This window comes from Artemia franciscana, chromosome 4, assembly GCF_032884065.1.
Source record: "Artemia franciscana chromosome 4, ASM3288406v1, whole genome shotgun sequence".
Classification (NCBI taxonomy): domain Eukaryota; kingdom Metazoa; phylum Arthropoda; class Branchiopoda; order Anostraca; family Artemiidae; genus Artemia; species Artemia franciscana.
The window spans coordinates 20,907,840-20,932,414 of record NC_088866.1 but is presented as its reverse complement, the minus strand read 5'-3'; the positions used below and the strand labels follow the sequence as shown (position 1 = coordinate 20,932,414).

At 36.0% G+C, this 24,575-nt stretch overlaps 1 protein-coding gene across 2 annotated transcripts in view; it reads left to right on the top strand.

Moving 5' to 3' along the window:
* LOC136026136 (TNF receptor-associated factor 4-like) overlaps window positions 1–24,575 on the top strand; it is an 82,703-nt gene that overhangs the window by 26,515 nt on the left and 31,613 nt on the right. The window contains exons 1-2 of one of the 2 annotated variants that reach the window (XM_065702434.1): window positions 7,682–9,047; window positions 15,102–15,209. In XM_065702434.1, coding sequence (XP_065558506.1) covers window positions 8,811–9,047; window positions 15,102–15,209 — 345 coding nt within the window. In that variant the 5' untranslated portion in view covers window positions 7,682–8,810. Of the gene's footprint in view, window positions 1–7,681; window positions 9,048–15,101; window positions 15,210–24,575 lie in introns of those variants that run through there. The other variant, XM_065702435.1, reaches the window with a different exon arrangement.

Here is a 24,575-nt window from a genome sequence, read left to right as displayed (position 1 = left end):
GATCAAATCGTCCTCAAAGTCATATTTATTAGATTTTTCGACTATGCTGAACAAAATGGCTATATCAAAGTTTTGATCCAGTGACTTTTAGAAAAATAATGAGCGTGGGAGGGGGTCTAGTTGCCTTCCAATTTTTTCGATCACTTAAAAAGGGGACTAGAACTTTTAACTTATGTTAGAATGAGCTCTCTCGCGACATTCTAGGACCACTGGGTTGATATGATCACCCCGGGAAAAAACAAAACAAAACAAATTAACACGCATCGACCTTTCTTCTGACAAAAAATACAAAATTCCACATTTTTGCAGATATGAGCTTGAAACTACTACTGTAGGGTTTTCTGATACGCTGAAGCTGATGGTGTGATTTTCATTAAGATTCTATGACTTTTAAGGGTTGTTTCCCTCTTTTTTCGAAAATAAGGCAAATTTTATCAGGCTCGTAAATTTGATGGGTAAGATTAAACTTGATGAAACTTATATATTTAAAATCAACATAAAAATCTGATTATTTTGATGTATACATTTATATAAAAATTCTGTTTTTTAGAGTTTCGGTTACTATTGAGACGGGTCGCTCCTTACAAGAGTTCGTTACCACGAACTCTTTGAAAAGCCATTCATTACTCACAAATGAATTGAAACTTCAGAAAAAGATCATTTTGGTTTAGGTACAGTAAATTGTATTATAAACTAAGTTCGTTTCATTTCAAGAATTTTTGGGAAAAATTACCTGAATTCTCCTGTAGAACTGTTTTCATTTGTCTTTCTTCCTCTTTGGATGCACAATCTTAAGCATGAAGAGAATATTATAGTGGAATTGTCAAGCAAATAATTTGAATAAGTAAGTGTAACAATAAGTAATACTTCTTTTAATACACAACTTTGAGTGGTTCCAGAACCACATGCCTACACTTCTCCAAGCACTAAGTGGCAAGGGGTTGGGGTTAGGAGCGCAATTTCCTGTGGGACGGAGGGGGCAACTGCTTCTCCCGGAAAAAAGTTTTCCCCAGACCCCAGTTCCACCCCTACCAGCTGAAATTGTGTTTCTCCAAAAATATTGTCAAAACTAAGATAAGCCTGCATAATTCCAGCATCCAATGAAACAGGTCAGTTTTCTTTGGTACAACTTTACCTTTTTTTATTACTATATGGCCCGTTTTTCAGTTTTCTCTGTCATATTCCCTTGATTTGGGAAAATTGGCTCCAGCTTTTACCCCCCCCCCATCCATACCCAAAGGACTTTGACAAAATTGTGTCATACGTTGGGGTATGGACTTAGTGACAAACTGCTTTACAAAATACCTTCCCGGGACAAGCTTCAAAAATTAGTGCATCACATTTATAAAAAACAGTGAAATTATCTGAAAATGATCATATAGGAGGGGACAAAAATTCTGATTGAAAAAAAACAAAACAAATAGGAATTGAACCCAAGACACTCTATTTTGAAGTCCAACGGTGTACTAACAGAACCACGCCTCTAATATCCTGGGTTGATATATTGTTGTTTGTACCTTGATTGCGTAGCTTATTAATTGGAGGAGGAATATACGGGAGGTGTTCTTGAAAACTCCAGTTAAGGGTTTTGGACCATAATTAATCAATGATGATATTGTTTTATACTTCCAAGCTTTTCTACTTAAGAAATGACACCAAAAGTGTTATTTTTAGTCAGGGGTATAATTTGCTATGAGGCAGTGGGGGAGGGACCCTCAAAACCAGTTTTGCCTCCCAAGACCCCACTTTGACCCCCCCCCCCCCTTCCAGCTGAAATTTATTTTCTTCAAAAATCTTGTTATAAACAAGATAAACCTGCATAATTCAAAGAAACGGGTCAGTTTTCTCTAGTAATTCCTTTCATTTATGGCAATACAAGGCTTATTAGTGAAAATGTCTCACTGACATTTTCACTTGATCTAGGAAAGTTTGTTCCACCTTTGCCCCTCTCCCCAGGATTTTGACGAAATTACGTCCCTGTCTTTAGTGCTATATCATACTTACGAACGGTATAATTGATATAAAAATCGCGTAGATATGAGCAATAGCTTTAAAAAGAGCCATTAAACGTCACTCTAAGAAGTTCTGATAGCCCAGTAGCCCCAGCTTTTCCACTTGAGACAAGGCACATAAAGTGCCATTTTTAGCGCCATTTTGAACTTTCTGATGCTGGAATTTATAGGAAGGACGTGTGATATCGACACGTCCAGTACCGATACGGCGTATAACCCTTTTTCCGGGGATTATGGAGGGTCACATCATCACCAAAACCATGATACTGGACCTTTGAATTACTTTGAACAAAATGGCTATCTCGAAATTTAGATTCGATGACTTTTGGGAGGGGGGCTAGTTGCCCTCCAATCTTTTTGGTTACTTTAAAAGAGCACTAGTAAATTTAATTTCCGTTTGAATGAGCTGTTGGGAGGGGGGCTAGTGGCCCTCCAATCTTTTTGGTCACTTAAATAGAGCACTAGCAAATTTAATTTCCGTTTGAATGAGCTATTATACATCTCTTTATGACGCTCCGGTCGCCCCCTAGCCCTGCTAAAAAAAAAGAAAAAAAAACGGGAGACAGATCATGTAAAACATTTTCCTAGTTGTTCATGAAGGGGGGGCTGTAATTTTTACCTAGAAACTTTTTGACCATGCTGATTTCAATGCTAAACTTTTCATTTTTATTTGACTCCATTCTCGAGGGGTTTCAGGCTTTTTTCGAAATCACCATGAATTTCTTTTCGCAATGATGCGAAAAGCTTTTAACTTTTGATCACTATGAGCTGTGGTTCGCTCTTTACTAGGTTGCAGCTGCCGCTGCAGTCATGATACAGCAAAGAACAAGCGACGTGTGACGTGTATTAGGTGTTAAACATTTGAATAATTACTGTCTTATCTCAATGGTGGATCCTGGCTGTCATTTTTTAGAAATCTGGTGATTTTTACAACTCCGTTCATAACTGTTTATAAATTTCATACAATTCACTTGCTTTCAGGGTGTGCCGACTGGAGGGGGTCGGCACATTATGAGAATATTTCAATATTAATCATAATGAAATATTCCAAAATATGATGAAAATACAAGACTTTAGTAACAAAATTATGGAAACTGCAACAGAGAATTATGGAGAGCAGGCAGCCTAGAACGCACTATATTAAATATCTAGCCTAACCTAATCAAGTCTATATATTAAATATTTATTCTAAAAATACCTACAGAGAAATTTATCACACTCGGCTGAGCTAACTATCTCCGAATGCCGACAGAGAACCTGGTATTACTCATATCAAGAACTTGAGTGTGGTCTGGATATTACACAAGTACCTCTTAACCCTTAACATGAACGTACGCAGGGGCTCATGAGAACTCCTACCCCTGGTATCCTAAATTTTTCTGACTATCTGGACATTTTATATTCAAATTATCAAATAATCTTTTTATTATCCCCCCTGAAAAAACGGCGTATGTTTGTCTCTTGTAGATAGCCACCTCCCATTAAGTTAAACCCAAACTCATCCTTATTGACCCTTCTAAGATTGCAGTTAGTATTTTGGATTTTCTGACATTAAATAGCTTCTTTTTATTTACACCCTCATTATTAAAAGCCCGTTGAGACGTTTATGAGCAACAATGTTGAATCCATTTAGGAAACCCTCCCAACAAAAGGAACTCTTGCCATATGTGCCTTTAAGGACTCAAAAACTTAGAGGGTTGTCAGGGCTCAAATTACGACACTCTCATATAGGGGTTCCATTCAGGTGATAATTGAGCAGAAGAAAGCCCACTTAAATGGAAATCTGGTCTATTCTAGTCTAAGAAAGTGGAACAGATGGGCTGAAAGAAATTGGAAATATAGCAGGGGTTGAACAGTGTTTAGAAAATTCTCAGGATTAGGTATTTTTAAAACTTTCGAGCTTCACGGAGCCTTTTTTTCATGGCAACGACCTGTTAATGTTCTTTCCAGACTATCAATTGTCATCATACTGCTACTACTACTAACTCACTGCAGCACCAAGCCACCTGAGGCCGATACATCTGTGTACGCTCATCCTCTATCCCAAACTTTCCAAAGCCTCTTTACACCCCCTCCCCCCCGAGAAGTTCCAATTTTACGATCTCTTTTCACCTCATTCGGCTAAGCTAATTATTTCTGAATGCTGACAGAGAAACTTGTTTTACTCAGATCAAGAACTTATACAAAAGCACCCCTTAACCTTTAGCAGGAGCGTACACAGGGGCTCATGAGGATCCCTCCCCTGATATCCTAAATTTTTCTGACCATCTGGGCACTTTATATTCAAATTATCAAATAATTTTTTCATTATCCCCCCTGAAAAACTGCGTATGTGTATCCCCTGTAGATAGCCACCTCCCATTAAGTTACCCCTCCCCCCGAGAATTTCAGATTTTAAATCGATATTTACGACCTTTTCTCAGCCGATTCGGGAGCGACATGCTTTTCGTTTGGCTCTAGATGGATGGCCGAAAAGGACGATGTCGATTCCAAATTGTTCCTTAAGGCGTTAAGGGAATGCTACTTGGATTCATCCCTCAAATTTTGAGTATGCAAGGAATGGAAACTAAGCATCATCGTGTCCGTAGTTGATGCTCATTTCAGTTCCAAATTAAAGACAATAATTTCCAAGAAGGAAGTTTTTTCCGTAAAATTAGCCATAGATTGCTGGCAGTTTTTCGCCTTTTCACTCCAAGTAATCTATAAAATATCAGCGGTCTTCGGTAATAAATTGGCAGATGCGATAAAGATGCTCAGTAGGACTGTTAGAGAGATTTACGAATAAGTAACACATTGTAAATGTTCAGAGAGTAGATCCGCAGGAGCTAGATTGAGAAAATGCAGATTTCGTCAATCAATTTTTGTCAAAGTTTGCTCAGTTTCTTACAGGAAAAACAAAGAATGACTACAAAGTTACAGGTCCCTGGGATTCAGCGCATCTTCTCTTTTTGTTGCTGGATGGTTTGATAATTCAGCAACTATTTACTCCATTTCTATCTAGATTGGGCTCCCGAGAAGGGTTATCCCAGAAATGCCGTCTGTTGATTCCTTTAAAAGTAGACTTGGGAAAGAACGGATTTTTCAAAACTTAGTGGGGGAACCAATTTGTCAATTTTTTTTAATTTTTGTCAATGGGAATACCTAGTAAAGAGCATTTTTCACAGAAAATACCCTATCCTGTCATCTGGATGTTTTCCCTGACCATAAAAGCCGGAAGAATAAGCTAATCTCAGGGGGGACTTCCGAATCCAATCAATTGGTGGATGCTAATGATCACCACAATTTGGCAAGACATGTCACTTGTATGACCTAGATCAACTTACAATACCATCTGCTATCACTGTGGTGAGAAAGAAATGTCTTTCACAGTTAGTCACTTTAAGAATTAATAAAAACTTGCACAGGGGCACATAATGGACCCACGCTCTTTACGATAAAAGGGATGGATGAAAAATATACAAATCCGATCAAGTTTGTAAAATACAACATAAAATGAGAGACAATGCAAAGGGTGTATATCGAAGTTTATTTGAAAAGCATAACTTCTTTTGGTACATTTTTTAAGTACTCAACAAATGGTTTCGACTTCGTCCGAAACTGTACGGTTTCAAATTCTTTTGAATACGATTCTTCCTAGATTAACGTTTAAAGTTTCTTTTTTTTTCAAATTAAATCCGAATCTTTCTTAGGCTATTTGAAAATAATGCACATCACTGGCAACATGTCAAAAATTGCTTTTTGTCATAATTTACGAAAAAATACAACTATTATATTCAGTCCATTCACTATTAAATTTACACAGCATTAAACAATACATGAAATATTTGCGCCTACACTTCGGAATTATGACGTATTCACAAAATTAATTTTAAGCAGTTTCGTTTGACTGTAGAGAAAGAGAGAATTTACCTGAAAAAATACGAACTTTTACTGGTTTGAACCCGAAGAAAACCCAATGAAGCGGAATTCAGCTTTGCGTGCTTTTTGCTGGCTTAAAACAACACAGGACGTTTTAGAATAAACCAGGTTAAAAAAAAGGTACGGTTACTTATCTATTCAGAAATAAGCGATATTTTGATTGCCCTACAAAAACATGTCACAGAAAATAAACCAATGAAAAACAATTCCACTTTTTACCCAAAAATTGTAGGAAAGAAATTTCCCTTTTTCTCTTTGGTTTTGCTCTACGAAACAGAATGTTCTCAATGCAGAGTTTCAGGAAATACTATAGAGAATTAAGTTTTACCCAATATGCTGCTTGATATTTGGACGAAACACATAATCATTGTTAACCGTGTATAATTTAAAAATTTTAAACGTTTGCCCAGAAAACGCTACTAGGCAGTAAAGATCTATTACAATTGGAATAGATAGTTCTTTACGTAGGCCTACCTCAGAGCGTAGGAACACTTCCCTGAAAATCTGAAGGAAATCCCTTTGACTTTCCAGTAAATTTAAAAAAAAAGTTAGATGCGCCCTTTGGCCATTATTCACAAGTCGTTTTCAATTCCCTATACTTTTGTTGAGCAACGTTGAGAGCCTTTTGAAAAACTTAATGAATTGGATATCCTTTCTTCAATATATAGATCAGTTGTAATCGCTATTACTGAAGTACAAGCTCAAAATTTGCACATGTTAAAAATTAACGATTTTTCACAGTTTATTAAACACAGACCAGAAAACCACCCTCTGAATAAGAAAGGTAGCGGAATTATGTTCTTTGTCCGTAATGACTTGTACCCAAGTGAAATCTCAATTCCATGTCTTGCTCCCTTTGATTAGATTATGTGGGTGTGTGTTCGACCTAAAGTCTTGCCGCGTCCTTTCAATTTAATTGTACCATGTAGTTTTCATTAATCCCCTAATTAGAGATCCGCTGACAAAATAAATCTTATCGAAAAATTACATGCAAGTGCTGACTTTGTGCTTTCAAAATACGCAAATGCAGGAATTTTCCTGATGGGTTACGCAAATGATTTAAGACGTGAATCTACATATTATGCTTTTAATTTAAAGCAGATTGTAAAGGTCCCAACTACCAAAGACAATACTACTCTTGATTTTTTTTCACCAATCTCTCGAACTTTTACAAACCCGTCTCCACTCTGCCCCCTCTAGGGGGCAGAGTTTTCTATTATTGAAACCGTTTTTAGGCCTTTTATTGACTCACGAATCTACAATTTTGGCTCTGGGACTACTACTGAAATTTTATTTGATAATTTGAATAAGAAGTGCGCCCAGAAAATCGGAAAAACTTAGGATTCCAACTCCCTTCCCAAGTATGCTCTGGGCACCTATTTCTTTTCTGAATATGTGTCTACTTCTAACTACAGATATGTATCTTTAGATCTATTGTGTAGTTGAATTACTCAAATAAGAAGAAGGAGGCCCCATATCTGGTTCCTGATCCCTTCCAGCCATGGTCCTCCCATTGATTCAAGTTTGTCATGGTTGATGTTTCCTCATTGGAACTTATTATCTTTGATTTACAGATTCTACAGCTCCTCAAACTTGAATTAAACCGTTCATTTACCACGCCTTAATTAATTTATGAAACAAGAGACGGAGAGGAAATTGAAATTTGTCTCTTTTGCTCTCTCCGGGGACCTTTCCGATGTCCCCTCTCGCTCTTATTTCAGCAGTTCCGGAATTAGACAGGATTTTGTCTCAGTCTTTGTTTATGCTTCGGAGTGCTGAGGCTTTGATTGGAAAATATTTTCTCCTCAAGAGCAAATCCTAACTGATTCCGGAGATTACGAAACATTCAGCAACCAGAAGAGCAATGAAAATGTTCTGGTGAAGGTTGTGCAGCTTTTATGAACAGACTTCCAGTGACTGCATAAAATAACCAAAAATTTTCTCATGAAGAGGCGGGTTTCAATTAGAAGATAAGTCCCAAAAAGGATAAATTACATTTTGCCAAGGAGATAAAGACCTCTGACATCCAAAACAGCAACGGGAAGGCTCTGGTGAAGGTTGTGCAGCTTTCATGATCAGACTTTTAGTGACTACATTTATTAAACAAATTCTCGTTCTCATTGGGAGACTGCTTTAAATTTGGAGATAAGTTTCAACAAGAATAAGTTAAATTTCGCCTAGGAGATAAAGACACATTTGATACCCAAAACGACAACGAAACTGCAGTGATTAAGGTTGTGCAGTTTTTGTAATTAGACGTTAAGTTACCACGCTCACTAAACACAATTTTTTCTTCTTCTGATGAGACTAACCTCAATCAAGATATCAGCTTCTTTAAGAATAAATTATACCTCACTTAAGAGATTATGATGAACTTGCACCCGAAGCAGCTATCAAAGTGTTCTGGTGAAGGCTGTGCAGCTTTTGTGATCAGACTGATCACACTGTGATCAGACATTGAATCACTAAATTCTGCGTCTCCAGTTAACAAAACTTGAGTTTGTATAAATTGTTTATTCACAGTGGCACATAGTGAAGTGATACCATCCTGTGTGGTCGTTTTGATTTACAACTGAAGAAAAAAAAAAAAACTCAGTCGAATTCTTTGAATTTCTTTGAATGTCATAAATTACAGTCTTGAGTAATTAAGCCACAATAATTGACCTTAGAGATAATAAAGGAAGTAAAGATTGAAACACTTTAATAAAAAGCTATTATCAAGTCCGCCAATTGGCTTGGAATTTCCTGGAACGTTTAATGGTATATTTTATAGTCACAGAGAAAAAAGTTCGTAGAATCTGTGAGCATAACGAGCAAAATAATTAAATACCACATTGCGAAAAAATTGTGGTTAGACATTTGAATCACGTAGCGTAAATTATGGGACGCAACACAATCACATGGTCTCGTACACTTAGTTTCCCCACGAATTTGTCGACAGGCGGTTCGGAAGAGCGTGGCTTTTATCGACAGAAAAGTGCCGTGCAGGAGACACGGAGCATTGTGTGTAACTGTCCAGCGTGTGAAATGATTGAATATGGAAGTATTAATTGTTGGAAAAGACGCCATAACGTTAATCAAAAGTGCGCTAATACATCTCAAAATACTAGCAGAACGGTAAGACCAATTGCATTTACATTTCTTATTTATCTCTATATGTTCGAATTTCTGGCCAAGAGGGGTCAATGTGGACCCATGGTAGGGTCTATGTTTGGTGGAGGGTGGTATTGTTCATCAGAATAGTAGAAACAGAGCAGCCGCAGTGTACAATTACTCTTCCTAAGAAAAAAACACTATAAATTTCTGGAAATAACTTTTAATATTTTAAAATACTTCATTCTAATGATTTTAAATGCTTCACTTCATCTTCCCCCCCCCCCTAATGTGTAAGTATTCAGCACAAATTATAAACTATAATTTTTTGCATTTTTCCGTTTCTAGATTTCGTGACGTTGCGTCTTTACTCTTAGATTTATTCAAATAAAAGAGTATACTCGGAAGATCCCTTGGAGGGGGAAGGGTGTAGCTCGAGCACTGCCAAGGTTGGATGTCCAGATTTAATTACGATTATACCATATTGTCAGAGTTGCTTTGAGTCAGACGAAGAGCATGATTAAGGGTAGGCTACTCGCAGGAATTTTCGGGGTAGGGGGTGGAAAGCAGGCTTTAAAAATTTTTTGGAGGGTAAATGCTAGAAACAAATAAAAAATTTTGGATTTTGATATTTTTCCCAAATATAATTAAAATTCTGCTAGGTATGCCTTGTTGGTCTTCTAGGAGGATAGGGGGATCAGCTCCATCATTTGCCTTCTCCTTTGGATTTCCGAAACTATTGCTTGGGGCTCTGACTTCTTATCAACTAAGAAAATAAAATTCAGAAACACAATTTATTTTTTTAATATATTGCTAGCTTCAATCAAAACAAGACACATTGTTATTTTGAATTTTGATACCTGTTCTGTATGGACTGGGGTTTTGAGACTTTTTATTCGAAGGCTTGTTTTTTTTTTTTTCTTTGCTCAATTTCTTATTTCTCATTATTGATTAATTATTCCTTCTCGTATCTCTTTATGAAATATTCTACCTATTTCTCATTTCGTCTTTGAAATAATTTTATCCCATAATCTTCAAGTCCCATCTTAGCTAACAAATATTAATAGTAGGCTTGTTAATCAACATTCATTCCACGTTTGACATCTCTCTCATTGTCGGAAGCCATAAGGACTACAATATTAGTGTCTTTACTTCACAGGTACTATCCAAGAGAGAGCAACGCACATATGAGTTTTATTGGGGAGGAAAGGGGGAGGTTGTGGAGCTAACAGAGTTAGCCAAAAATAAGTTAATGACATGGGAACTAGGGGAATAACTGGGATAATCTTAAGAGCCTAGTTTTTTTTTTGGAAGGAAAAAAAGGGACGCAGATCCGAGGGCTCTTCCATCCTGTGGGTAGGCATTAAGGGGTAGCGCAAATATGGCAAACAAGACGCTTTGTCCATCGGGACGGGGGTATTTTTGCTGACAAAAATGGCGAGATTGAGCCCTCTCTAAGTTCCGACAAATACATTGTCAACTTTCGAGATTTTCATGATATGATGCCACTGATTTTGTATTCAGTCCCCACCATTTGGGTGGATAAGGGGGCTCAAGAGATCACTGCATTAAAGGTTTATTGCCTTCTTAGATTTGATGATACCTTTTTAGGCTTTATCATTGAAAAATAACTTTTTTGTGTTTACATTGAAAATTTTGATAAAACCCCATAAAATTGCCTATCCATATGTTTTCAAAAGTGTATCTTCCCCCTTTCCTACATTTTATTGAATTGATAGCCCTGCTTGCACTGATGTGCATAGTCACTTTAGAATGACACTTTAGAATGAGTCACTTCACCCCAATCGTTATAACTATATTATTTTTGATTTGACAAAACTTTGACAGATATGCCACATAGTCCTACTGTAACAAGACGCAAAATGCTATCAGTAGCCTTATCAAACAGTTCGTGGTAACGAACTGTAGTAAGGAGCGACCTGGCTCAATAGTAACCAAAACTCTAAAAAATGGAATTTTGATACCAATAGCTACATCAAAAGAATTGCATTTTAATGCTGATTTTAAATATATAAGTTTCATCAAGTTTAGTCTTACCCATCAAAAGTTACGAGCCTGAGAAAATTTGCGTTATTTTAGAAAATAGGGGGAAACACCCCCTAAAAGTCATAGAATCTTAACGAAAATCACACCATCAGATTCAGCGTATCAGAGAACCCTACTGTAGAAGTTTCAAGCTCCTATCTACAAAAATGTGAAATTTTGCATTTTTTGCCAGGAGGCAGATCACGGATGCGTGTTTATTTGTTTTTTGTTTTTTTCCCAGGGGTGATCGTATCGATCCAGTTGTCCTAGAATGTTGCAAGAGGGCTCATTCTAACGGAAATGAAAAGTTCTAGTGCCCTTTTTAAGTGACCAACAAAATTGGAGGGCACCTAGGCCCCCTCCCACGCTAATTATTTTCCCAAAGTCAACGGATCAAAATTCTGAGATAGCCATTTTATTCAGCGTAGTCGAAAAACCTTATAACTATGTCTTTGAGGACGACTTACTCCCCCACAGTCCCCGTGGGAGGGGCAACAAGTTACAAACTTTGACCAGTGCTTACATATAGTAATGGTTATTGGGAAGTGTACAGGCATTTTCAGGAGGATTTTTTGGTTTGGGGGAGGGGTTGAGAAGAGGGGGATATGCTGGGGGAACTTTCCATCGAGAATTTGTCATGGGAGAAGAAAATTTCCATGAAGGGAGAGCAGGATTTACTAGCATTATTAAAAAAAAAAAACAATTAAAAAATAAATGTGAAAAAGTTTTTTCAGCTGGAAGTAAGGAACAGCATTAAAACTTAAAACAAACAGAAATTATTACCAATATGAGGGGCTCACCTCCTTCTAATACCTCGCTCTTTACGCTAAAGTATTTTTAGTAATTTCAACTATTTATTCTACGGCTTTTGTCATTCAGGGGTCATTCTTAATGAATTGGGACAAAATTTAAGCTTTAGTGTAAGGAGCGAGGTACTGACGAGGGGGCGAACCCCCTCATATATGGAATAAAAACATGAGAATACAAAAGTTCTTTACGTAAGCTAATTTATAAGTTACGTAAATCTTTTACTAATAAAAAGATTCGTAAAAAATTAAAAGTTCTAGTTGCCTTTTTAATTAACCAAAAAATCGGAGGGCTACTAGGCTTCCTCCCCCGCTCTTTTTTTCTCAAAATCATTCGATCAAAATTATGAGAAAGCCATTTAGCCAAAAAAAAAAAAAAAAAAAAAAAAAAAAATGCAAATTTCGTTTTGATTATTCCTCTGCGGAGAGCCAAAATCAAAACATGCATTGATTCAAAAACGTTCAGAAATTAAAAAAAAACAAGTTTTTTAAAAAGTAAGGAGCGACATTAAAACTTAAAACGAACAGAAATTACTTCGTATATGAAAGAGGCTGCTTCCTCATCAACGCCCCGCTCTTTACGCTAAAGTTTTTTACTGTTTTAAAAAGAAGAATTGAGAGAAAGAGTCAAACTTTAGCGTATAGAGCGGGGCGTTGATGAGGAAGCAGCCTTTTTCATATACGAAGTAATTTCTGTTCGTTTTAAGTTTTAATGTCGCTCCTTACTTTCAGTTAAAAAAACTTGTTTTTTTTTTATATTTAATTCCATAAAAGTAGCAAGGAAATCTGATTGTTAGTGTTTGTTTAGTAGAAACCAAATAAATTTTATAAAATTCAATTTTTAACGAAAAAGAGATTCGTATGCGAGGATTAGCTGCCTCGTAGACTGTTATGCAGTTTTACATAGTTGCGACCACCAAATTTGAAAAAAAGTATGTGAAAAATAAGCACAGATGTCACCAAACAGATTAAGAAAATGTAGCTTTTTTTGAAGGAATAACAGAAGTTCTATTTGGGGATTGTTATGTTTGAATTTTTACGGATGAAAGACGTAGTCAAATTTAACTAGTTTCCTTGTTCATTTTCGTCCTGGCTAAGTGGTTAGGAGCGCTGGTTTGTGAATTCCTTTTCCAGGGGCCACGGGTTCGATCCCAGGCGTGGCCAGTTATTTGGCTGGGACGGGGGTCAATGGCATGACTCTGTAACCTCAGCCAGAGTAGACCCAGCTCTAAATGGGTATCTGGAGAATTCTGGGGAAGATGAGCAGGAAGGGTATGGGAAACCACGGGATCGTTGGCCTTCAACCCCTCATTGCACTTCCTGGCTGAAGGGCCACAAAATGGAGACCATTATTTATTTTCACAGTTCAAAATGGCAAATTAGATGAAAATGTGGTATTTTTATTTTAATTATCTAAAATAAAACGGAGCAAGTCATAGGCTTGTCTTATTGCAAAAATAATTGACCAAAAACCATAGATATTACATTCCCATAGGCCAGTGACATGGTAAAATAAAACTAAAACACAATAGAGATCCCTATATATAAAAAAAATTTCACAGGAAACAAGAACGAAAATAAACATAACAAAACAGAATTGTTAATCTATGTATTGATTCCATAGGCTTATCACATTACAAAATAATATAGATACTTCACGGTGAACAAGGGAGCAATATTAAGACCCTACATACTATGGTTCATCCTGATGTAATCCTGATGCGAAACGTCATTCTGCGCAGAATGCAGGTATATAGGCCCAGAGTACGAATGTATGAAGATGTAAGCCTTAACTATCTATATATTATGAACTCAGTGTTCCTGGCCGAGCGCACATAATAAAACAGCATATAAAACTGCTCATACTATTTGTATATTTCGTCTGATTAATACGAGCATCGTAAGCAGAAAAATGAATATAAACATTTGTTTATAAAAGCATTTAAATAAATTATATTATTCATGTGCATCATAAAATCCCAAACAAAAAATGTCCAGCGTCACTCAAAAGTGCGTAGAAGAACTTAGGGATGTAACTGGGGGGGGGGGGGGGGTAAGCACTAAATTTTGCTAATGTACTGGGCTCCTCTTACTAAAATTTTTAAATAAAACATGTTTTATCTCCCCAGCCCAAAAAATATACACGTGCCTTTTAGAATTATTTCAAGTTGTCCTGAGGTTTCGTCTTTTTGTCATCATGTATTCAAGCGGCAGCTTATCGATTGATTTACGATACAGCAAAAAGGCAACTAGATTTATTGTTAGGTTGTTATAATGCAAAAAATTGTAGCTGTTCGTTTTCAAGCTCTGCACATCCCGAGTGATAAGCTTAAGCACAAAAAATGCAACTTCTTAGCAGTGATGATTTGATTTATATTGATGAATTTACACCCGAAGTCACGTTCCAACTCCAAGTTACATTAAAATAGCTTTGTTTAAAACATAGATTAATGAACAGTTTATAAATTTCTTTTTTAAAGAATTTCGGTTACTATTGGCACCGGTCGCTCTTTAATTACTGTTCATTACAAAGCACTATTTGATATATATATATATATATATATATATATATATATATATATATATATATATATATATATATATATATATATATATATATATATATATATATAAATTGTACCACTGATAAAAAAAATTGTACCATATCTATTTTTTTGCATGTTGTGCCATGGGCATGACGAATTTTTTTTTGCACTACGCACAACACGTGGACGATCGGAAAATTACATTACAATAAAGTTAACTAAGTATTGCGTATCTTCTTTCAAAGATATTTGGGAGACCTCCTTTCCACTGCAGATACCATTTTGGTGTTACTCCTCCAAATAGCTGCTCACCTATTTTTTACTTATAGTACTGATGACTGTCCTGCTTTACGCTATATTATGACCACAAGAGACCAACAACAGGCACTTAAATAAATGTGTAAAGGAAAACTTAAAACTTTAGAAGAGAAAACAAATAAAAAATACAATTCCCTCCGCTCGCTGCGTCCTGACGCCCAGTCAAATCTTATTGTACCATATGTGCCACATTTTGTAAAATGTACCAGAAAATTTGTGATTGTACCAGAATGTACCTTTAGAGGTGAATTGTACCAAAATGGTACAATTGTACCGCTCTTGGCAATCCTGCTACAGACTAACTGACGCGTTGAAGTTTTGTGTAAACCATAAATCCATTAATCTGTCTAATTCTTTTTAAGAGTTGCAACGGTAGTCTTTCATCTGAAAGAAGTCTTATCAGTTCATATGTATACTGTATACACCATAAAGAAGGGTGTGACTGGGCAGACGAACTGCGATGTTTAAAGGTAAGTTTCCAATTTGAAATTTGAGTCTTTGAAATTACTAAGTCTTGTCATTTCAAATAGCCTATACACAGTATTTAGTGTGAATAATGGTATAGTTGAACATTTCCAAGGTGAGATTTTTGTGCCTAGTTAGGTTGTTAAATTAGCCAAGTTAGATTTTATTTACCAAGCAAAACTAGCCCTTGTTCACAGTTCTATTGTTTTTGGAACTCCTAATTTAAATCAAATTTTATTTCTGAAGGCTGAATGCAATTTATAAAAATACTGGTCTCACATGGCTTCCGGCCCGTTAAGAAAAGAAAAACAAATAAAGACTAACACAGGAATATTGCTAACTTTTCTTTTTAACAAACATAGTGACAACTACTAAATTAAGAATACAAAGAAATAATTAGTCATGGTATGATCATGATCATGGCTTTGACTTCAGCATCACGATAAGAAGAAAAAAAAACGAGAATTTTCCAAAGTAATTGAATCTTATTTTAAATTATACTCTTTAAACTCCTTTTAGCCCTATTTTCCCCGCCGATTGAAATATCCGTCGTTCAAACCAGGACCTGTTAGGCGGGGTGGGGTGGGGATACTAAAAGAATTTTTCGAGTCAATCGGGGTTAGACTTAAAGGCTTCTTATCTGCAATTTTGTGATCAATTCATGAGTAAAAGAAACATCGTATAGAAGGGGGGAATGGGTGTCAAACCGTTACCCCCTTGGAATGGCTTTGTCACAAACAGATATGTAGGCTAACACCTAAAATTATATGACTCGTGACACAAAATTTACGATATAACCAAAGATTTTATACCAGGATTAAAAAAAAATGATATATAATTTTAACAATAGAGTTTTTAAAATATTTCTTCTTATAACTCGATATTCAGAAAGGTCCATCATTTAAATTTAGAACTAAAATAACATTATCCATGACCTGAGAGATCTAGGGGGAGACTCCCTTCACCCTAGCTTTTGAAAAAAATTATCTCCATTATTATGGCACTTGCCCGTCGGCCAACTGCCATATAGCGATCGCACTTTCTGTCCGTCGGTCGGTCTGTTGGTTCCGATTTTGCTAGTTCGGACACTTCCAGATAAGCTAGGACGATGAAAGTTGGCAGGCATATCAGGGACCAAACCAGATTAAATTATAAATATTCTCTTCCCCAGTTCGACCATTTTTTTTGGGGGGAGGAGAGACGGTTAATTCGGAAAAATTATAAAAAATTAGGTATCTTTAACTTACCAACGGGTGACGGATCTTAATGAGATTTAATATTTAGAAGGATCTCGTGCCTCAGAGCTTTTATTTCAAATCCCGACCGGATCCAGTGAAGTTGGGGGAGTTGGAGGAGTTGGAGGGGGAAACCGGAAATCTTGAAAAAGGCTTAGAGTGGAGAGATCGGGATGAAACTTGGTGGAAAGAATTAGCACAAGTCCAAGATACGTGATTGACATAACCGGACCGGATCAACTCTTTGTGGGGGAGTTGGGGGTATTTCCAGTGTTTTGGCGAGTTTGGTGCTTCTGGACGTGCTAGGACGATCTTGATAACGTCGATTCCCCGATTTGACCATCCGGGAGGCTGGAGGGAGGGCAGATCGTGAAAATTGAAATATGTTTATCTTACCAATGGGTGACCTGGAGATGGGTACCTAAATGGGCACCTGGAGAAATCTGGGGAAGGTAAACAGGAAGGGTGTGCGAAAGCACAGGATGGTTGGCCCCCAGGCCCCCATTGCACCTCCTGGCTGAAGGGCCAAGAAACGGAAATCAGCACCGCCGGTAGGGACTGTAAAGTCTAATACCGTATCCTTTACCTTACCTTTACGAATGGGTGACATGATCTTAATGAAACTTGATAAAGATATCATGTCTCAGATGCTCCATTTTCAATTCGGATTGGATCCAGGGACCTTGGGGAGTGGAGGGGGAAACGGAAATCTTGGAAAATGGAAATCTTGAAAACGCTTAGAGTGGAGAGATCGGTATGAAACTTGATGGGATGAATAAGCTCAAGTTCTTTATAAGTGATTAATATAACCAAACCGAATCCGATATGTTTGGGAGAGGTTTCTAAGGCTTTGGCGAGTTCGAGAATGAACACTAGCTCTAGATACGTGATTGACATAAGCGGGCCGGATCCGATCTCTTTGGGGGAGTCGGAGGGATTTCTAGTGCTTTGGCGAGTTCGGTGCTTCTTGTTAAAAATAGAAACTAATTTTAAAACATTATAAAATTCTTTGTCATCTACGCATTATATTTTAGATATTATATAACTCTGATTTTTAATAACTAAAATTTTTGCATTCCTTGTTCTTCCCCCGCCCCACAATTTTGTGATTTGCTGCTCCTGAATGTAATTAAATAAAACAGCAAGTTTTTTTCATCTAAAAGTAAGGAGCAACATCAAAACTTAACACGAACATAAATATTACTTTTATGAAGGGGTTCGCCCCGTCCTCAGCAACTCGCTCTTTACCCTAAAGTTTGACTTTTCTCTAATTATTTAACAATGACTCCTGATACACAAGGACCGTTTGATTAGAATAGTAAGCTTTTTACCAACTCGAAAAACGCTTTAGTGTAAAGAGCAAGGTACTGAGGAGGGAGCAACCACCTCATTTACGTAATAATTTCGGTTTGTTTTAAATTTTATTGTTGCTCCTTAATTTCAGTTGAAAAAAGTTGTTTTTATTTGATTTCTGGTAGGTTTCTAATGAATGCTGGGAAATCTAGTTCCTCCTCCCATTGAAAACGCCCTTCCTCCACGAAAACTCCTCAATGGAAAGGTTCTCCCACGTATATATATATATATATATGTATATATATATATATATATATATATATATATATATATATATATATATATATATATATATATATATATATATATATATATATATATGTATATATATATATATGTATATATATATATATATATATATATATATATATATATATATATATATATATATATATATATATATATATATATATATATATATATATATATATATATATATATATATGTATATATATGAAGATATAAATATCTTTATAACCAAAACGATATGTAAGCAACGGGGAAAGTTCATAACTTGCAGCCTTTCTCCCGGGGGATGTAGAGGGTCAATTCATCCTCAAAACCATTAGATCTTTCGACCATGCTGAAGAAAATGCTTATCTCAAATTTTGATCAGAAAATTTTGGATAAAAAAGGGAGTGGGAGGAGGGCTAGCTGTCCTCCAATATTTTTGGTCGCTTAAAAAGGCACTAGAACTTTTTGATTTCTAATCAAAGGAGCCCTCTCCTGATCTTCTAGGATAACTGGTTCGAAACGATCATCCATGGGGAAAATAAACAAACACATAAACCAATTAACACGCATCTATGATTTTGCATCTGGCAAAAAATACAAAATTTCACATTTAGGTATATAGCAGCTTGAAACCTCTACGGTAGGGTTCTCTGATATTCTGAGTCTCACTGTGTGATTTTCATTTAGATCATTTATGAAGACCCACTTCTAAAATCAGTTTTTCTCAGGCTTGTAACTTTTGATGGATAACATTAAACTTCATGAATTTTATATATTATGAACTAGCATCAAAACTCGATTCTTTTTGACTCTCTCGAGTTATATATTATTATCAAGACTCTATTACTTACAGTTTCGGCAACTATTGAACCACCAACCAACCAACTATTGTTACCACAAACTGTTTGACTAAGTTTTATTTTGCATTCATTATTTTTCAATCCTGCCTCCTTTTCTCTAGGTGAACTTTTAAAAACATAAACTACTTTTGAAACTTAATAAAATTCTAAGTATCACCTACACATTATATTTTGCAAATTATATAAATAAGTTTTATTCAGTATTAACTTTTCATCTCTTCTATACGAAATATAAAGAAAGAAAAAAGATTTTATTTTTGCACAAAACTAAAGCTCAGTTCCAGTTGGTCAAAGCATTTGATTTTTAAAAATCACCGTACGCCTTTTGAACTTCCCAAAGCTTTAGATTAAATGTATCGTGTTTAATTTTAGTCATGTTGGATTGATGACGACTCAGATGTGATAAAGCACCTCACTTTCGGACACTAAACAAATATTTAAACAGCAATGTTTGAGTTCAGAGGGGCAGGGGGGTTTGGCCATGCACCACCCGAAATCTCAAGTTTGCTGTAATATTTACGTCAGTTCACTATTTGTTTTTCAAACTTAGTCTATCCCCCTTCTCTTGGCGAAATTTTATATTCCTTGAAGTTATATTCGTGACTGATGTCTCCTATTAGTTCCCGCATGTAAAAAAAAAAGTTCCCGGCAATTGGGCTTTGATTTTGAAAAGTAGTAGCGTGAGATGTGTACAAAAATTTATTTTGATGTTTAACGGAATGTGTTAAATCAGCAGATGTTTTCTATGAGCAGGTGTCAATAGAAGTGCAAACCCTTCGATAAGTTAGATAGATCATGTTTTGATAAATGATTACCTCCTGAGTCCTTTGTAAATTTTCTATTTGTATTGGATTTATGGGAGCGTCTACCTTACAGCTTAAGGTCCAGACAGACGCAAAAAAAGTTGACATCGAGATTTTAGCCGATATTTCCCTGTTCCTGAATCATTTTGGGATTTCCCTTAGTTTCCCAAAAAGACAATTGAACCCTCCGAAATCTTCTTGAAAATTACGGAATATTTGATTATTTAGTGCATTAACGAATGTTAATTTACGGAGAGATAAGATTTCGGATAACTTTTTTTTTTTTTTTGGGGCAAAAAATGTTTGGGGTAACAGACTTACTGATTTTGGTCACCACACTTTCAACTACGGAACAAGCCAATAGGTCAACAGAATCTGCTAAATATAAAAGTGAGATCACCACTGTAAATCTGGCAAGTATGTGGAGGGGGCTTGGTGTTCAACCCTTCCTCCCTGAAATTCTAGATTCTTATAAACTTCTAGGTAGTTTCATTCAAATCATTTTCTCAACTTTTTTTTATTAATATTCCCCTCCCTCTCTCCTCCGAAAAATTCTGCGTACATTTCTACTTGAAACTCTGTTCTGGACAGAAAATAACAATCACAAATCGTCTATACCAAAACAATGGTCCTTTGAGAGGTCAACATAGAGATGGACGTTATATAGAGTGGCCTAACTAGACATAAATATGGTCTAATAATAGATATTTCATTATCTTACAGATTTATCACCAGGTCCATACATTCCGCGAAGTCTAAAAATAAGATTACCACGTCTTGAAACCTTTTTTCTTGAAACCCTGTTCTGCATAAAAAAGCACAGCCACAAGAAAATAAGTATTAGACGCACCAAAACAAAACGCCTTTCAGAGTTACTAATTAAAAACAACGATCTTTTTCAACTGAAAGTAAGGAGCTGCATTAAAACTTAAAACGAACAGAAATTATTACGTATATGAGGGGGTTAGAGCCGTATGGCATATGAGGTTTGTAACTTTTGCTAGTTGCTATGAGGGGTTTGTAACTTTTGCGAGTTGGTGTGCCTAGTATTTATTTTGAGATCCTTACAGATTAACAACTTCAGCGTTTAATCGAAGCGAGGAAACAGAACCAAAGGGTTGCTTTCGCAGCACTTTACTCGGCGAAGCCGAACAAAGGTTGCCACAACACCTCATATTACCAATGCAACATAGCTAGTTGTAACCGGATTAAACAGAGTCGATTTAAGTAGCATGCAGATACCAAACTACCAGTTATATATATATATATATATATATATATATATATATATATATATATATATATATATATATATATATATATATATATATATATATATTGTATAAATAATGAGGAGAAGAATTGCTAAGGATAACCTGCGCATAATCGTAATTTCTAGTGAGAAACCCCTTAAGTTCAAACTTCTCATGTTTGTTTAGTTGAAGCGACGAAGAGTTGTCGAGTTGCCGCCTCAGAAAAAGAATTGACGAGGGAGTAAAATGCTTGGACTTCCGGTAGGCCTTAAATGCATTTTTGCTACGTTGTGACAAAACTACTTCAGAATAACATGTTGAAATTCAAACAAATTATGTTACGTATGTCAACAACCTGGGTTGATCATCTGCATCTATTTTCAGCGTGTATACCACCTTGACGTTCCTCATTTGATGGAACATATGGACCTCCCTATATTTCTTGCCCGCTAAATGTTGCCAACACGAATTAAAAGATAACATACATTGAAATAGAAAAAAATCTTCCCCTTGTTTTTCTAAGCTCGATTGAACAGCTCTTAATGAGCACAGGGATTAATAACTCCTTTGCTAAGGCTAAACTAGTTCTTTTTTCTCAATATATGTTTCCCTTTCTTCCAGAATGTAATAAATGCTTCAAATATTTTCTTCTTTCGTCATTTATATTTGATGCATTCTACCCAGTTGTTTTTCAAGGCTTATTGCGATATTGTTGTTTTTTCCCCTTGATTGATGCTTTGTTCAATTAATTTAAAAAAAACTGTTTTTTGAGGGAAGTAAAGAGCGAAGTTGAAACTTGAAATGAACTAAAATTATTGCTTCACAGTCTATCTAACATATATCAATAAATTTAGTAGAAATAAACCAAATAACCATATTTCTCTATGTTTGTAGGATTATAGAAAACTAGCGCTTTACTGAAAACACAGGAACCAAGTATAAAAACAAGAATGTTAATTTGTTAGTTAAAAATGAGTACGTAGCCTGACAACAACAAACTAATCTATAAAGCTTTTCATAGTCTTACACCAGCAATGATAACAGTAACTTTCTGTATACAATTAAAATTATCTTCAAAACATAAGCATATTGCTTTAAAAAGTGGAACTGTGAAAAAGTGTCGAACTTTAGCGCAAAAGAGTGAGGCGTTGAGGAGCGGACAACCCCTTTCATATACGGAACAATTTCTGTTCGTTTTAAGTTTTAATGTCGCTCCTTACTTGTAGTTAAAAAAAAAACTTTTTTTTATTTGCGAAGCACAACATTTGCGAACAGGAGGAGGGGAGGGGTACGTCAAGGAGTAGTCATTTGGAATTTTTAGATTCAATTAATTTTTCTTCTATGATTTCTTCCTCTTAAGCACATTCGATATTTTAAAATCGTTTTGCGAGCCCCAACGTCGGCTGACCATGTTAAAGAGTTCATAGTGAATTCTCCCAAAGGACTAATTAGACTTACTAAGGGGGCTGGGAAGGGGAATATACGGGAGGTGTTCTTGTAAACCTCCAGTTAAAGGTTTTGGACCATAACTATTACAATGGTACCGTTTTATACTTCCAAGCTTTTCCACTTAAGGAGTGGCACTGAAAGTGCCGTTTTTAGTGCTACATGGTATTTATGCCCGGCAGAACTGATCAAAAGCACTTAGATATGGCAATAGCTTTCAAATGAGCCACTAAACATCTCTCTAAGAAGTTCTTGATGCCCACTAGTCCCAGCTTTTCCACTTGAGACATGGCACCATAGTACCATTTTTATTGCCATTTGGCACTTGCAGATAATAGATTTTATAGAGAAAACGTAGATATGAGCAACAACTTTTATGTGAGCTGTAAAAAATCTGTACGAAGTTTTAGTAGCCCACTAGTCCCATCATTTAGAAATGGCACAAAAAGGGCCATTTCAGTGCCATATGGCACTTGTAGATGGCGGAATTTATGAAAATCACGTAAATATGAGGAGTAGCTTTTGAATAAGCCATTACGTATCTCTCTATGGTGTTCTGGTAGCCCGCTACACCCACTAAAAAAAAAAAAAAAAAAAAAAAAAAAAAAAAAAAAAAAAAAAAAAAAAAAAAAAAAAAAAAGCAAACAGATATGTGCTACCGATGCAGGGGGCTGTAATTCCCCTGTACAACGTTTCGACCATGCTGACTCCAATGGTACAATACATTTTGAGCTGACGCATTTTCTAGGGGTTTCAGACTTTTTTTTGGAAATCACCATAAATTTCTTTTCGCAATAAACTTTTATTTTTAAGATGAACGGAAATAATAGTTAACATTCATGAGTCAGTGTCAGATAACAATTTTTTTTCACTAAGCAGTTTTTTTTTCAAGACATGTTTTTTAACTTTTGGTTACTATGGGATATGGTTCGCTCTTTACTTGGCTACAGCTGTCGCTGCAATCATGCTTTGTCGGAGTGCTTTGTAACCTTATTTACTTATCTTTTATGCTTCTTGAAGTTAATAGAAATAAGTAAGTAGCATATAATTTATTGACAAATCTAGAAACGTAGATATTTTTCAAAATCTAGAGAGGTAGATATTTTTCAAGATCTAGAGGGTCATATTAAGGGCATTATTCAGCATTATCCAGGGGTACTTATCAGGTTTGATCCCCCTGACATGTTTGTCCGACTCGTAAAAAAGTAGCAAAAATGCATATTAGCTAATTCTTGATGGGTGTGTTCTTGGTGTGTTCTCCCTGAACCCCCATCCAATTGGTGCCTCTGGCTATAAGTATTTTAAGTACTTCAATTTCAGGGTCGTCGTGATCGATTTATTTCAATGCTTAAGTAGAAAAAATAGGACAACAGTTTTGCAGATTTTATCTTTCTTTTGGCAGCACGAGTCAATCTGAAAATGAGCATGGAACTGATTTTATTAATTTGAGACAGATTAAGCGTTTTATGATTAAGATTAAGCAGATTAAGCGTTATACGCCCCAGAAAACGTCTGTACACTTCCCAATAACCATTACTATATGTAAGCACTGGTCAGTATTAGTAACCTGTAGCCCCTCCCACGAGGACTGTGGGGGAGTAGGTCATCCCAAACGGCATAGTTGTAAGGATTGTCGACTACGCTGAATAAAATGGATATCTCAGAATTTTGATCCGGTGACTTTGGGAAAATAATTAGCGTGCGACGGGGGCCTAGGCGCCTTCCGATTTTTTTGGTCACTTAAAAAGGGCACTAGAACTTTTCATTTCCGTTAGAATGAACCCTATCGCAACATTCTAGGACCACTGGGTCGATACGATCACCCCTGGAAAAAAAAAACAACAACAAAAAAACAAACAAATAAACACGTATCTGTGATCTGCCTTCTGACAAAAAATACAAAATTCCACATTTTTAAACAGTTCGTGGTAACGAACTGTAGTAAGGAGCGACTAGGCTCAATAGTAACGAAACTCTAAAAAAATGGAATTTTGATACCAATAGTTATATCAAAAGAATGGCATTTTAATGCTGAATTTAAATATATAAGTTTCATCAAGAATAGTCTTACCCATCAAAAATTACGAGCCTGAAAATATTTGCCTCATTTTAGAAAATAGGGGGAAACACCCCCTAAAAGTCATACGATCTTAACGAAAATCACACCATCAGATTCAGCATAACAGA